This window comes from Glycine max, chromosome 3 (genome assembly GCF_000004515.6).
Source record: "Glycine max cultivar Williams 82 chromosome 3, Glycine_max_v4.0, whole genome shotgun sequence".
Classification (NCBI taxonomy): Eukaryota; Viridiplantae; Streptophyta; class Magnoliopsida; order Fabales; family Fabaceae; genus Glycine; species Glycine max.
This window is the reverse complement of record NC_016090.4, coordinates 37,058,758-37,074,755: the sequence shown is the minus strand read 5'-3', so window position 1 is coordinate 37,074,755 and position 15,998 is coordinate 37,058,758. Positions and strand designations below refer to the sequence as shown.

Genomic DNA, 15,998 nt, shown 5'->3' with positions numbered 1-15,998 from the left:
TTCATATTTTGTGTAAGGCGCTTACCATTACTTAAGCAACCTATATTAATACTGACTTTTGTACCGTGCTTTTAATTTTAGGATAAAATATAATTTTAGTCTTTTTATTTTTTTAAATTTATAATTTTAGTTTTTTAATTTTTTAATTGAGACATTTCATTTTTCAATTTAAAAAGTTTATGACTTTAGTTTTTTTATTTTTTATTGAGATATTTAAAAATTCACTATTTTAGTCTTTACATTTAATTTCAAATATTATTATGTAAATATTAAAGGACAATTATTTGTTTATTATACATATTATAAATATTTTTTTAAAATTATTTAATTGTTAACGAGTTTACTTTATTTAAAATAAAAAAATATACAATCAACAAGTCTAAAAATTGATCAAAGAACTAAAGTCACTTAATTTTTAAAAATGAGAAAGAATATCCCAATTAAAAATAGAAAAAATAAAATTACATAGTTTAAAAAAGTGGAAGTAAAAATGTTTTAGTTAAAAAATATAATAAATAAAATCACATATTTAAAAAATAGATGAAGAAAAATCATATTTTAACTTTAATTTTATAACCACGTGAGAGAAGAGAACATTCAATCACAGTAAACGGTTTATTCAATATCATTTAATTATATAAGAAACGTGTGAAAAAAATGTTAAATGATCATAAATTGACTAGTTTCAGTAGGTTGACATTTATCTTTTTTATTTTGTTTTTTCTGTTGTTGATAAGAGGAGCGAAAGCGAAAGACTCGTCCACGAGGAATACGCAAGAGATCCTCTGCCAAACACACTTAGCAGGGAAGAGCCTATGAATTAATATTATCAGTTTCAGATTGTTCATCGACTGGATCCAGATAAGTCACGAATTCATCACTATGATCCTATTTATGTTTTAAAAAATTCTAAATAAGTTTATAGCTCGTAAACCTCTATACTTAAGAATTAAATTTAACTTAAAAATAAATAAATAATTTTAACATATTTAAAAATATAATCATGAACGTGATTAAATTTTCAGCACGCTAACATATTTTTTCAGAATTTAATATTTTATTTTTGATGAGATTCAAAATTCAATATACACAATCTTAAATTAGAATTTAAAATATAATCTTATGAAAGAAAAATTAAAAAATAACAATAATTTTATTATTTCAAATTTTAATATGCAATTATGTTTGATAAAAAAATAAATAAATCTATAAAATAAAATAAGTATAAGATGTAAATTAAATTTTGTGATAAGAGTGATGTGATTTCGTGAGTAATTGATTTAGAGTCTAATCGTATTAAATTAAATTGATTTATATCAAGTATATGCGATCCAACTAGTAAGTTAAACCGGTTAGATATTTGATTTCCATGTCAACAGGTTAATACAGTCGGTCCAAAATCGAGGCCAATAACAATTCTAAGAATTGCAAATTTTGTCTTCTTTTTCTTTTGATTCTGAAATGAATATATAATGATGGTATGTTGTAAAATTTGGGTCCATGGATACACCCCATTCGTATGTAGCACCAGCTAGCAAGTGTGTGACAAGGACAGAAAAAAGTTGCACAAAACGACAGTTATACTTGTTAGGCCTGGAATGGTTAAAAACTTGGAACTTTTGAACCAATGAGAGAAATTGTCTGTGTTGAGAAGAAAAAAGAAAAAAAGAAAAAAGAGAGGGTACAATCTGTCTCTCGTAGCTGGCTTGGCTCCATTATTCTTGGTTTTTGGACAGACAAGGGTGTGTTTGGTTCTCTGACTACACTCACTCACTCCTTCTCTCTTCTCTCTCAGTGTACCTGACTCTGCCACCTTCCCTACCCTTCCACCCCCTCTTTTGTCTTCCACTTTACTCTCCCATTACAACTCCTTTCATGAACTTCTATTTCCAACTTCAACCACCTCTTTCTCTCTCACTTAACTTTCCCTTATCAAAACAAACCACAATGAATAATAATACTAACGATAACAATACACTCTAGACACCTCACCTTATCACTCCATCACCTATGGCTTCAGACGCAAAACTCTCATCTTCTGAGTCCCTCAACGGTTTGAAATTCGGCCAAAAAATCTATTTTGAGGATGTGGGTTTTGCTACTCCCGCTACCTCTCTTACTTCTTCTGCTACTACTGCTACCACTGTTACTTCTTCTTCTTCTTCCTCTTCAAGAAAAGGAAGAGGTGGTTCTGTTCAACCAGCTCAACCTCCAAGGTGTCAAGTTGAAGGGTGCGAAGTAGATCTGAGTAATGCAAAAACTTACTATTCTAGACACAAAGTTTGTGGCATGCACTCTAAATCCCCTACAGTCATTGTTGCTGGTCTTCAACAAAGGTTTTGTCAACAGTGTAGCAGGTCAACCCCCCCTTCTTTCATTATTATTATTATTATCTGAAGAAAAATTCTCTTTTTTCTTCTTCTTGTGCTATTTTAATATTTTACTATATTAGGTGAGGTGAGATAAAGTAGGATAGGGTGCCAAGGAAGATTGGTCTAGTTAGTAAGGAACAAATTCATATTTTCATGGAGTTGTTGCTGAAAAATCTGTAAATAGCATTGTAAGTGTTCCGTGAGTCTTGAGGTCTATCCTGGTCCTGTTGAGTCTCTCTTTTTTTTTTTTTTTTTTTTAAATTTTTCATTACCAAAAAATGTAGGGTAGGGTCTTGTTTATTTTATTAAGTTTTTTTTTGTTCGTTATTCTGCGGTTTGGGGTGTAGGTGAGATATATTATCCTGTTTTGTCGGTGCAGTTATAGAGGTGTGTGTGTTACTTGTTTGGAGTTGGTTTAGTTCCTTAATCGTGGTTTTGCATTTGTTCCAGGCTTTGGTGTGGTGTGGTGTGATTCTTTGTGTCTATTCTTGAGATGTTTTTGTTCAGTTATGATTTGGCTGATTGTGCTCGGTGTACTTTGCTTTTTTTTTTTTCTTCCTCCTAGCTTAGCTTTAAAGTGCTTATCTGAATGGCTGTCTTGTAACGCGTGTGAAATATTGTTTTCCTTTTCAGCGAATTGATTCTTGCAGCCCCCAGGTGTGTTTTGGTATTAAAAATAATAACTTCGTTTGTACGGTAAAAAGGCTTGAAGTGGGTGTGTGCAAGTTGTTGTAGTCTTAAAATAACACAACACTACTATTCTGCTGTTTTTCCTCCAGCCATTGTGGGGGCCCTCAATTGTGTATTGATATGCTGTTACAGTTTTCTCCTTACTGTTTCTGTGTTTGGATTATCTGTTTTGGAGAAATATTTTTTTTCCTTTTATAGATTACTTAAGAGAGCCTTTGAAAATATAAAATAACGATTATTTTCCAAATACAATCTGTTACCAAACATGACCAAAACTCTATAGGTATGTGATCTGTGTAAAGATACATCCAGGTATTTCAGTTTAGTGTTATGAATCAAATTGTTTTATTGTGCGAACTGCAAAGGCATGTTATTTGTACTACATGAGCAATTCCTTGTTGATCTGAGTGAACCCAGGATTCTTAAGGCTTGCATTATTATTATCATAATGATAGTTTTCTGCTGATTGGAGTTTGTGAGTGGCTGCAACCTGCCCTTGTCTGGTCATCCATAAAGTGGGTCCTGATTATTGAATATTAAATTTTATCTATCTTAAACAGATAGTTTGTCTGATTGTTCATGTAATTTCCTTGCATGAAGACACTATTCATGTATTGCCTCCTTGACTAATGTTAGTTTGACTTGTTGGCACATTATTGAGAATGAGTGCAATTGATGTTGCTGGATCATGCAATCCTAACCACATGCTTTGCTATTATGACTATTCATCTCTATTATGGTGCTAGCTATGTCAGACTGTCAGTTGTCACATGTACTATCCATTTCAATTTGACTCATTTGTGCTACTGTGCATTCTAGGATAGTATTCAATAGTGCAATAAGTTTGTATTTTGGAGACAGATGGTCATCATAATTGGAAAGTTTCCAACCACTGGATATGGAGAATATGGTCTATCAGTCAATGAATGTGGGTTTTATTTGCAGTTTTTTTTTTTTTTTTGGAGCTGGGATGGCTTTCTGTTGACTGTTCCAAGAGTATTTTGTGTCTTCTTTTTATCTCATGGCTCTTCCACTGTTGTCTAAGGCAAAAGTTACTCTTTTCCTTAATATGAAAAACAATACTCTTCTGAATATGCTAAGATAAAATACATATTATGAGAAAGATAGTAAACAGATATTTAAGATGGATTTCTTAGCATCCAATCTCCCTGCATTTCAGATGTACTATCCGATGGATACACATTGTAGTTTATCTCCTTTATTTAAGCTTGATGACTTCTCTTTTGAATTATTCTGATGTCTTTCACTAAAGAGTAAATACAATGCTATCCCTTTTGGTAATAGAGAAGATAAAGAACTTTATTGGTATTGTTTTGGTCTTATTTTACTAATATGTTAAAGCTGAATTCTAAGTATAATGGAGCCACAGGATGTTACTTGAGCAATGTTTGAGAATTGCTTCAGTAAAACAGGGCTAAAGGAACATGTTAGATGCTCACATGATGTGCATTACTGCAAGATGTGAGAATTATTACTACATCATATGGAATACCCTTTTTCTTGGGTTTATACATATTTGCTTATGTTCTGTAATCTTAGCAATGATGACAAAATCAAATCAGTTAGAAATTCCGTCTCATTTGCATGTGCATTTAATCAAACAAGAGATGCGTTTAAGTGCTTCCAATTTGTGGCAACAACAGCTTGGCATGCTAAGGAAACAGTAGACTTGTCATGTTAGTATTTCTAGTCTTGGCACTTGGGTATGCTTGTACTCATTCACCTCTCTTTGACATAAAAAATTGGAACCATTTATATTTGTAAAAGCTAATATCATGTTTCATAGCCTTGCACAGGTTTCATCAGCTTCCTGAGTTTGATCAAGGAAAAAGAAGTTGCCGCAGGCGACTAGCTGGCCATAATGAACGTCGGAGAAAGCCCCCACCCAGCTCCCTCTTGACCTCTCGCTATGCTAGACTTTCTTCATCTGCTTTTGGTTAGAAACTCAGTAAAAAATCAGTTTCATGTCTCTTTCAATTTTTCCATAGGGAAGCATATTTAGTTTCAGCCTGTGCCGTTCCTGGCATATAAAACAAATTCTAATCTCTGGCACTTCTATTGACAGATCATAGTGGCAGAGGTGGCAACTTTCTGATGGAATTGGCTTCATACCCAAAACTTAGTCTGAGAAATTCACTTCCAACTCCTAGGTCATCCGAGCTAGCGCCTGGAAATCAAACCTCCACCCTCAGCTGGCACGGGAACTCGGAGACATCATCTGACCTTTTCTTGCAAGGTTCGGTGGGTGGGACAAGCTTCGCCGGCCCGGGACATCCTCCAGGGGAAAGTTACACTGGGGTCACCACCTCGAGCTGTGCTCTCTCTCTTCTGTCAAATCAAACATGGGGTTCTAGAAACCCAGCACCAAGTCTTGGGTTGAATAACATGGTAAATTTCCACGGGACGCCCATGACACAGCCTGCTGCATCATCTCATGGTGCATCAATCCATCAACTTCCAAATACCCCGTGGTGTTTCAAGGGCATTGATTCTGGTAACTGTTCGCCCGAGGGGGTCCCTGATCTAGGTCTCGGTCAGATTTCGCAGCCTCTCAGTAGCCAACTTCACGGTGAGCTGGACCTGTCCCAACAAGGCAGGAGACATTATATGGATCTAGAACAGTCCAGGGCATATGAATCTGCTCATTGGTCACTTTAATGCACTTGTTTTTGTTTTTGTTTTTTTGTCAGGTTTGTAATAAAATGTAGCACAAACCTGTGCCTACTTGGTTACTGACCAGATTGATGATAACTATTTCTTGTTTTGGTTTGTTCAAACTGATAAGCAAGGTGGGTAGCCTTGCCTCATTTGTGGAACTTTCTGGCGGCGAATGAAATCACCCGACTGTGTTTTGTTAGTGTCTTAAGCATAGGTACGGTGTCTTCTGCCATTGCTGTCACCTCTTTGCTGTTTGCTACCCCTGCTCCAAGTTATTTGATATTATCTTTTGACTATCTGTCAACATAGTGTTGCACACATTGCTCGCCTAAGAATATTTTGCACAGCATTAAGTTGAATGACTTGGAGAACAAGGCATGTTTGGTTTTCAGTAAGGAAGACTCCTATGCAGGTTTTAATAATTAAAACCAAAAGGGGTGTTCGGTTTTCAGCTGAATCTGATTGTAAACTGAGTTTTGTCTCAATTTTGTTTTGAAGTTTAGTTTGAAATGAGAGAAAAGGTGGGCTTGTTTTTGCAAAACTAAATTCGTTTAAATTTGAGTTTGTAAACTTTAATCCAAACAAGCAAATTTGTTCAAAAGTCAGTTAATTTCGTAACACAATGTTGAGTTTAGTGAATGTTTAGATTAAGATTTGTAAATGCAAGTTCTAACTCAAAATTTCATTTAGCAAATTGAGTTTGCAAAACTAGTCTTTTCTTCTTCAAGTTTTCATTTTAAATTGAGTTTCAAGGAAAAATTTAGGTAAATCTCAGTTCACAATCGACTTTAATTTAAACCAAAGGTTTTTCAGTTTTACTTTTTGAATAGATTTTGGGTCCTCCTAACTGAAAACTGAACAGGCCTTTAAATGATAGAAGAGATTTATTTCATTTGTTAATGAATGTTCATATGCAACTTGTTTAGAGCTTTTGGAAGTGATATTTCTATTTTCATTTTTCTTTTCCATCACTCTCGTTCTCAATTTTTTCCATCATCTTCGTTCAAAATTTATTTTCCTCTTGTTCTGCTGCCAACCTGCTTGAGGAACCAACTGAAATAAAATCATTACCCGTGGACCAAAAATAAAATTGAAATTCCAAATCCAACCTTAGTTATGCAATTAAATCCCAAGTCATCGTGATTCATGAGCACTGTCCTGACCTTTCACCCTTCTCTACAACACAATTTTATGCCTACAAACCCGCCAATGGAACCAGTGTCTACTGCATTGCCCCTGTACCATTATTAAAGTACTACCATATACTATTCCCTGCAATCTACATAAAGATAGTAAGGAATGAAACCAAAATTATGGAAATTTGAAAAATGTTACCCTGCAATTTTTATATGAATACCATGATAGGAAAGGGGGAATGAACTTAAGGAGCCTAGTATATAATGAAACAAAAGGGTGGGGGATGCAGGTAACCAAAATTATGGAAATTCCAAAAATGTCATCATGATGAGTGAAGACATGGTTAAATGACCTTTTGTTGTTTTCAGAATTTTTGAAAACTTGGAGTTAATATTTTTTCGTTGCAAGTGTATGCACTAAGGATGTTCCCTAGATAATTAATGTTGAGCTGGGGTGGATGGAGTGTTGGGAGCACGTGTTGAGGTTGGTTGTTAGGTGTGGTAGCTAACAGTGTATTGTGTGACAATAGTAATTATTTGCACTTTAACACTCAAGTTAATAGAAATTTTTGGTAGAGTAACAACAATATTGAATGATGCGTATCTAGAGAAGGGAGGGTTCTGCTATTTATAGGCGTTGGGTGGTTTTAATTAAATGAGATTGAATTAGTTAAGCTGTCAATCCCATACTGCTTCTGTAAACACTTGTATCTATGTGATTCGTATGACTTATAAGGTAGTTACTTGAAATAGTGATAAGAATGACACTCATATCTAAGTGAGAAGGTGTCCCACCTTGTAAGGTATATGATGTGTTGGATTCTTATTGGGTTGAATTGTTGGGGTGTAGAAACTTCAAATCTATTTAGAATGGATATGGATCAAATCTTTTTCATATAGGTATCCTAAAATTCAACCTTTATTAACATGATTAAAAGACTTAATTATTTGTCAATTATGTTAGGCTTTGTTGGCAAGTTTAATTTTTAAAATTGAAAATAAAAATGCTCTAACATATTTTCGTTTTCACTTTTTGTTTCATTGAAAACATAAAGAAAAACAGAGAAATCATAAAGCCAATAAAATAGGCCTTGGCTGTTGGTTTTCTGGATGGATTTTTGCTTGGCTTCTGGATTAGAAGCCTACCTTTTTCATTTGTTGAATAGAAGCCTACCTTTTAATACCTTATAAGCAATATTTGAATAATCTATTTTTATTATCATTTTTCTGGTTGGTTCACATGCTTCCAAAGAACCCAACAGTTAGTGTGGGAAATTATTGTGCTTGGTATCTCAAATAAGAGAACCAATAATTAGTGTGAAATTATTGCTTGGCATTTCAAATAAAAGAGCTTGACTTTTTTTTGACAGAATAAAAGAGCTCGACTTGTTTAGATTATAAATGATTTTGTTATCAACTTTATTCGAAATTATTTTCCATAAACATTATAGGTCCATATTCATATCATTATCATTAATGAATTGCTTTGGCGTAGAACAGAAGAAAAAATCATGGTATTTACTTTCTGCACTGCACTTCACCACTTATTCTAGCACTTCCCATTTTTATTGTGTAGACAAAATTATCCTTAATGAATCTCATCACTCCCTTCCCCCAAATGTCTCAATGTGGCCCCCTTGCCTAAGTTGGCAATCCCACGTGATGCCGTTGCTTCCCTCAGTCACACAACACACTTCCCTCAATCATCGTCTAGGCATGACGCCGACGAAGATAAGTGAGTGTTTGACTTTTGGTCTGTTGTGGTGTAGGATTTGGTGTGCATGTTTGGCTTCTACGTGTGGGTGTTCTCCACATATTTTGGGATTTTCAAGTCTATTATGAAATACGTATTCTGTAATACACTTATAAATTTGAAAATATGCTATGGAACACCTACTCCGTAATATAAAACTTTTGATTTTTTTGACTTCTGCAATAAATATTCCCTAATACATTCCAGTTTTACAAGTGTATTTTGAAATGGGTATTCCATAATAGACTTTGTAAATCCTAAAAGGTGTTTTAGAATACTCATTCCATAAAAGTGTTTTGGATTTTTTCTTCTAGAATAGGTGTTCTAGAATACCCATTCTAGATTGTAGGTATATTACGAAATACCCATTCCAAAATTGCATTTGGGGGGAGGGAGTGCTGGACTCATTAAGAGTAATTTTGTCCAGACAATAAAAATGGGACGTGCAGGAAGCAGGTGGTGAAGTGCAGAAAGTAAATACCCTCAATGATTTGTATACTGGGCCAGTTACCCCACGAAGCCCAGAGGTAATTCCTCAAATTGAGCTCAAGAAAAGTTGATTAAACAGCCCCAATAGCTTGTTTCGCGCCGAAACCAATATAACGGACTGAAACAGTTGAAGACACCAATCTCACTATCACAGCTTAATGCAATCTTGATTCTTTTTTCCTTCTCTTTAGTTTTCCTTAAAATCTTCTCTTCCATTAAGCTCTGTTCCGAATTCCACACAAGAACAAATTGCATGCATGTTTTGGAACTCAGAAAAAGAAAGCAAAGAGAAAATATTGTTGATATTTCTGTGTGTTTCCCAATACTCAGGAAAATGATTAGCGACTTCCTCTCAGTGCTTCTTAACCTCTCTGTCTTCTCGTCACTTTTGATTTCTCAGAGCTTAGCGTTCACGCATCCACCTGAAGGTAACTCAGATTACTGTTAGTTCACTCTTTTTAGTCTTTAATAATCATAGAATTTGTTCTTAATCTTGGAAACACATTTGAAAATTTATCCGTTATCATCATATTATGCGTTTGGTTGCTTCAAAAATTAACATACTATGCTATAGAATTTTAATTTCCATCGTCACTGAATCCTGAACTGAATGGATTCTAAAACTTTGTTTCATGCTTGTGTTTGAGAATTGTGTTGGCCACTGATATAATCTTTTAGGCTTTGCATATTCAGATTTTGTTATTATTCTAAAATTAAGAACCATTTTAACTTAATTTGACCATGTATTAATCTTCTGCTCTTTCACTTTATTTATTTGTTGTACTTTTTTTTGCTTAAACAGTGTTAGCTCTTCAGGATCTATACAGAACCTTTAACTACCCACCAATGCTCAAAGGATGGAATGGTACCGATCCTTGTGGGGAGTCTTGGACAGGAGTTGCTTGTTCTGGACCATCAGTCATACAGCTGTAGTGCACAAAATCCACTGATTATATTTCCTATTTAGATCATAGTTAATGTCACTAATAACTGTTAGTAATTCTCTCTGTGTACATGCAGAAGACTTCAAGGATTAAACCTCACTGGGTATCTTGGAAGTCTTTTATATAATCTACCTAACTTGAAGCAACTGTGAGTGTGTGTTTGTTTGTATGGCATTAGGCTCTTATCAGGATAATTTATCGTCAAGATCTGATATTTATTTATTTCAATGTTATGGTTTCTGTAGTGATGTCAGTTCGAATAAGATCCTGGGCGAAATACCATTCGGTCTACCCCCCAATGTCTCACATATGTAGGCCAGCTTCTCTTCTTCACCTTGTCCCCGCAAAATTAAATTCTATGCTTGCTGATAAGCATACCTGTACATGTATATATAGCAGTGTTGTTCTCATGCTTCTATACCGCAGAAATAAAATAAAGCCTGCCTTATTGCAACAATTTGAACCAAAATATCCCACACTCATTGAGAATTGTAAAAATCTATGGCATTTACAATAGGAGTAAAATGGAATTTTGTTCATTGGAAAGTTACCACATTCGCTATTTAGTCCCTGAGGTAAATTATGTGTTTGATTCAGTCTTTAAATTATCTAAATGTGTTTCAAGTTACTGCTCAACAGAGATAATAAAAGGAGTGACATGAAACGGGTATTGATGATTTACGGCTGAATCATATAAGTTTAAATTTAGGACTAAATTATGAGCAAATATACTTTTCTAGGGTCCAGAATGCTAGTTTGCTTGCCACATTATTGTTGATTTTAGATCAAGCTTGGTAGAGATGGTAATACAAGAAAACATGTTTAACTGAATATCAATTATAGTTTACTCTTCACACTATCTCTTATGCATGGTATAGTGATTGAGCTTTACTAATGGCAGTGAAATCATCATCGTTATCTTGTCTTGCAGGAATTTAAGCCACAATTTATTACATGGACCCATTGGTGATGTATTTACTGGTTTAGATAATCTCAGAGAAATGTATGTCTTTTTCTCCTGGGTCTTTTAACCTGCCTTTGGATATGTATAAAAAGAATAAGCAATTCAACCACTTCAAATTTTAGGTGCTTGAAAGTTAAAGCTCTCAAGATCTGTGAGAAAGATCCTTGAATATATTCTAAAGCTTCCCAATTTTTAAATATTGGTGATGGACTGAATGGTATGTGTAGAACTTTCTACATAAAATATATTAAGTAAAAGTAAATCATTCTACCAAAAATAAATAAATCTAGATTGCAAGTCTTCTTTCTGCTATCTTTTGTTGAATAAAGACAATGATAGTTGAGAAGCCGAAGAGAAAGGTGTCTGCTTATAAAAATATAAAAAATCTTTTAAGGTTAGCCGAAGCCAAGCACTATGATAATAATACTATACAATGAAACTTGATCTGATTGAGTTGTGAGAAAGTGAGACAATAAAATGCAAACACTTTGATTCTTATGCAGTTATATTCTTCTAGAGAGAAATGCTAGCAACTTACTTTTTCCAACACATTATTATTAGGGAAATTCACTTAGGACCTCTAAATAGGAAGTGGAACATATCAAGTAGGACTCATGAATATCACTTTATAAAAAAAGTGTGCTGATAACATTCTTCTGTTTTCAAATTTCATTGTATGGAACCTCGTAAAGGATGATTTTCTTTCTTCAGGGACCTTTCATACAATAATTTCTCAGGAGATCTGCCGTTCTCATTTGGTTCCTTAAGAAACCTTGCCAGATTGTAAGTTATCTTCTGTCTGATGCCTTATTTATTTTTCTATCTTGATTTATGTTTCATCATATACTTAAAGGCAGAATTATACTTTGTTAGGGTCTGGTTTTTGATCTGTAGAGTGGTGCTTATGTGCAGGTTCCTGCAGAATAACAGATTCACTGGATCAGTTACTTACTTGGCTGAACTTCCACTCACAGATTTGTAGGGTTATCATTCACATTTTCCCAATGTATATTTTCAGTTCTATAACTATTACTTTGCTCATTTGCCTATACTTCCAGGAACATTCAAGATAATCTGTTTAGTGGCATTCTTCCACAGCATTTTCAATCCATACTGAATTTATGGTTAGTGAAAACTATTTCAAGTGTTAATCACCTCTAGTTTCAAATGAAATAATGAACGCATAACACTGAATAATCACACTTTATACCTTCAATTAGGATTGGCGAGAATAAATTCTATGAGGCGGACAACTCTCCTCCCTGGAGTTTTCCTCTGGATACTGTATCAGTTGAGCATAACACTAGTAGCCCACCCACAACTCAGGCAAATGCTATAAAGAATTATTCCCCTCCCAGAGTAAGTGAGGCTCCTCCCAGAGTAAGTGAGGATCTTCCCAGAGTAAATGAGGCTCCTCTCAGAGTAAGTGAGCACAAGAAGAAACGTATAGGTCCTGGAGGAATAGCATGTATGATTGGTGGAGGAACACTGATGGCCACCGGAGTGGCGCTCTTTGTTGCAACCCGATTGAATAAATGTCGTGAAGAGAGCCCGAACTCGAAAAGCTCAGAAAGCAACCATGGCTCATTGCATTCTCATCCGATCAGTGAAGCCATAGGTAATTCATACAGAAATGCATATGGATTGTGAGGCACTTTATATGCAAACTTGAGGTGCCCTTATGAAAATCTTGAACAAAAAATACAACTAAATTTTAATCTTATTGAAAATTCACTTCTACCTTTACATAAATTCATTTAGTATTCACTATACCGTTCCATTTAGAATTTGTATGAATTCACTTACGTCGTTAATCTTACTTATTTTTTCACTCTGGTAATAGGGATCACTTCTAACGCACTAGAGGAGAGGCAGAGTCCACAAGTCCCCCCCATTAATTCCGCATCCCTTTTGGGCCCTGTGGGATTGCCTTCCCTGAACCATAACAATACAGAGGAACCATTAAGAAGAAGTTTTTCCAAAAGAAGCAGATTCACTGGAAGGACGAAAGTTTACACAGTAGAGGAGCTTCAGTTGGCTACTAATTGCTTCAATGAAGCCAATGTTCTTGGAGAGGGATCTCTTGGCCCTGTTTATAGAGCTAAATTTCCAGATGGCAAAGTAGAATCTCAAGCTATCTTTCAAATACTAATCTTTTTTATCACTTTCAGATTTCAAACTGTTGCTTTCAAGTTATATGACATCTTTTTTCTTTGGTTTTTTGTTGAAGATTTTGGCCGTGAAGAAGATAAACATGGCGGGCATGTCCTTCAGAGAAGAGGTAAAGTTCTTGGATATTATTGGCACGATTTCCAGACTGAAGCACCCCAACATAGTAGCACTCAATGGTTACTGTTTGGAGCATGGAAAGCATCTTCTTGTTTACGATTACGTTAGAAATTTCACTCTGAACGATGCTCTTCACAATGAGGCATACAAATCTCTGCCGTGGGTCCACCGTCTCCGGATTGCTCTAGGTGTTGCTCAGGCTCTGGAGTAAGTTCCATGTTGCCACCCAAATTTAATACTCGTTAATAAGAAAGTAGGGTCCTGGTGCAAAAGTTTCTGGTCATTATGATATGTCTCAACTCTTGAGCCTTATGCAAATGTTTCAGCTATTTGCATGCAACGTTCTGCCCTCCCGTGGCACACGGAAACTTGAAGGCTGTCAATGTTCTACTCGATGAAAATTTGATGCCTCGTGTTTGTGACTGTTGCTTGGCTATTTTGAAACCACTGATCAGCAATCAAGTCGAAATTCCGGTTAGTCATTACTCATTGCATTGCTAAGGTTCTAGTTGCTGAAGTTATTCCTAACATCGGTCTGGCACTCTAGCCATCGTCCAGTTCATAACTCATTGATAGGTAACATTTATATGTTGCACACCTCACCGGCTGCTTTTATCTTTTGGGTGGGCTTAAGTTTCATAGGATACATTCTGTATTTAAACCAAACGGATTCAAGTATAAAGTTTGATAACAAGTGGATGTGTTCTTTTTCTTGTTAAACTGTACTATAATTTTTTCGATAGTAACTAAAAGCTGCTTAAATTTTATAAAACAGCTGTTGCAAAATGAATCAGAAGTTTGATAACAATCTTCTTAAATATTCACATTATAGGCATAGTTTCACTGATCGCTTTGGTGATTGTTGAAAACAGGCTGATGAGATTAATATTGGAGAGATAGTCTGCGTTACACCGGATCATGGCCAAGCAGGAACCAGCAGCAGAAAGAGAGACGTTTTTGCCTTTGGGGTATTGCTTCTGGAACTGTTAACAGGAAGAAAACCTTTCGATGGGTACGTTTTATCTTTCTACCACTCGCCCAGCTTAAAGGTAGTAGTTGAATTGAATGATGGACCCTTTTGTCAATTTTGTCTCAACACAGAGCCAGGCCAAGGGACGAACAATATCTGGTGAAATGGGCTCCACCCTTGCTTCCTTACAGAGCAAGTTTGGAACAGCTGGTAGATCCCCGTATGGAAAGAACATTTTCATCCAAGGCTCTTTCTCGTTATGCTGATATCATCTCCCTCTGCATACAGGTATATTAACACATAATTCTTTTAAGCTTTATAAAACTCTTTCAGAAATGTCAAGGGTGTGTAGCTGAGTTGGTTGAACAAGATGTGAGTTATTATGAATCTCTGTAGGATAAAAAAATTCCTTAAGAAATTGAATTTACTCAATGGTGCATATGTTGCCATTTTGGTTCTTGCATGAAATCTGTCTCTATGTTTTACGACTGCAGCCTGTAAAGCAACTACGTCCTCCAATGTCCGAAGTTGTGGAGTCTCTTGAAGCTTTATACCAAAAGTTCAACATTGAAAAGAGCGATGTAGCAGATGGCACTGAAGTGGATCCATTTGAGAGGTCTTTCCATTCGACCAACATATGCTTTATGGGTTCTCCACCGGCAGTGAGCCATGCATCAGCCTGATGATGCACAAGCACAGCATCAGTGTGAGTGTGACAGAGAAAAACTATACATACTTTCAATTCCAATAGGGTGACATTAACGTGCTAGAAATTCGAGGTTGATTTCTGCTACGGCATTTTTCTCTTGTAAGTATGAGGAACATGTTTTTGATCCGTTTGTACAGACTTGCTACATGAGTGACACGTGGAAACCGTAACTAACCCCAGTTAGTTTGTTCTGCTCGCTTGTTTTTAAGAAGCTTGGACATTTTCCATCTTGTTGGACTCTTAAATATCATAAATAATAATCATCTTATTCTATCGACTTCACAAGAAAAGCCACTAAAGGCAACCTAGCAACGAAAATCAAGTACAACTAAAACCATAATTGACTATTCGCTATAATTTAATGGATAATTGTAATAAAAAAAGCTTTACATGTTTGAAAAACACACACACACACACATATATATATATATATATATGAACCAAATATGTAAAAGAAAAGATGTATTTAAGGTAAAAATGATAGTTACTTCCTCTATTCCTTTTTAATGGTCACATCTCTGAAATATTTTTGTTTTTATATTTTATTATTTTAAAAGTTGAAGATAACATTAATTATTAATTTATTAATTATATTTATAGCCTTATTATTCACCTAATTTTTAATATATATATATATATATATATATATATATATATATATATATATATATATATATATATTGTGAAGTAGAAATGAAAAGGAGTAAAATAAGAAATCTCAAAACTATTTTATTCAGATAAAAAATTTATTGCATTTTTTGGTTTGTATGTAGAAAACTCAAAAGACAAATAAAAAAGAATGGAGACCCCAGAGAATATAAGATATGCTCTAAATCGGATGGAGGAGGGGGGAATAGATTTTTCAAGTATTGTTAGCAACACTGAATTATGACACAAAAAACATGGACTCTTAAGATCATAAATATGCATCATCTTATTCTATCAACATCACTCTTCACTATAAAGGCATATAAAAGCAATCCAGAAACGACAACCAACTATG

At 34.8% G+C, this 15,998-nt stretch overlaps 2 protein-coding genes across 4 annotated transcripts; both read left to right on the top strand.

Moving 5' to 3' along the window:
- The first annotated feature begins 690 nt into the window (after window positions 1-690).
- SPL9C (squamosa promoter-binding-like protein 9c) lies at window positions 691-5,982 on the top strand. 3 transcript variants are annotated; one of them, XM_006576789.4, is made up of 4 exons: window positions 1,436-2,357; window positions 3,006-3,029; window positions 4,880-5,019; window positions 5,149-5,982. In XM_006576789.4, the coding sequence occupies exons 1-4, from the start codon at window positions 2,011-2,013 to the stop codon at window positions 5,739-5,741; spliced, it is 1,104 nt and encodes a 367-aa protein (XP_006576852.1). In that variant the 5' UTR covers window positions 1,436-2,010; the 3' UTR covers window positions 5,742-5,982. The 3 variants fall into 3 exon arrangements, with proteins under 3 accessions (XP_003520534.1, XP_006576852.1, XP_014629260.1); XM_014773774.3 differs by having other exon boundaries at window positions 2,234-2,357; window positions 3,006-4,759; window positions 4,870-5,019; XM_003520486.5 differs by lacking the exon at window positions 3,006-3,029 and having other exon boundaries at window positions 691-2,357.
- A 2,923-nt stretch (window positions 5,983-8,905) lies between these two features.
- On the top strand, window positions 8,906-15,205 carry LOC100775254 (protein STRUBBELIG-RECEPTOR FAMILY 2). The gene is made up of 16 exons (XM_006576788.3): window positions 8,906-9,157; window positions 9,450-9,547; window positions 9,922-10,048; window positions 10,140-10,211; window positions 10,309-10,374; window positions 10,995-11,066; window positions 11,739-11,810; window positions 11,940-12,005; window positions 12,086-12,151; window positions 12,248-12,645; window positions 12,871-13,148; window positions 13,258-13,523; window positions 13,643-13,790; window positions 14,189-14,328; window positions 14,418-14,574; window positions 14,781-15,205. Exons 1-16 carry the CDS (start codon window positions 9,117-9,119, stop codon window positions 14,967-14,969), a joined length of 2,256 nt encoding a protein of 751 aa, XP_006576851.1. The 5' UTR covers window positions 8,906-9,116; the 3' UTR covers window positions 14,970-15,205.
- Window positions 15,206-15,998: the final 793 nt, after the last annotated feature.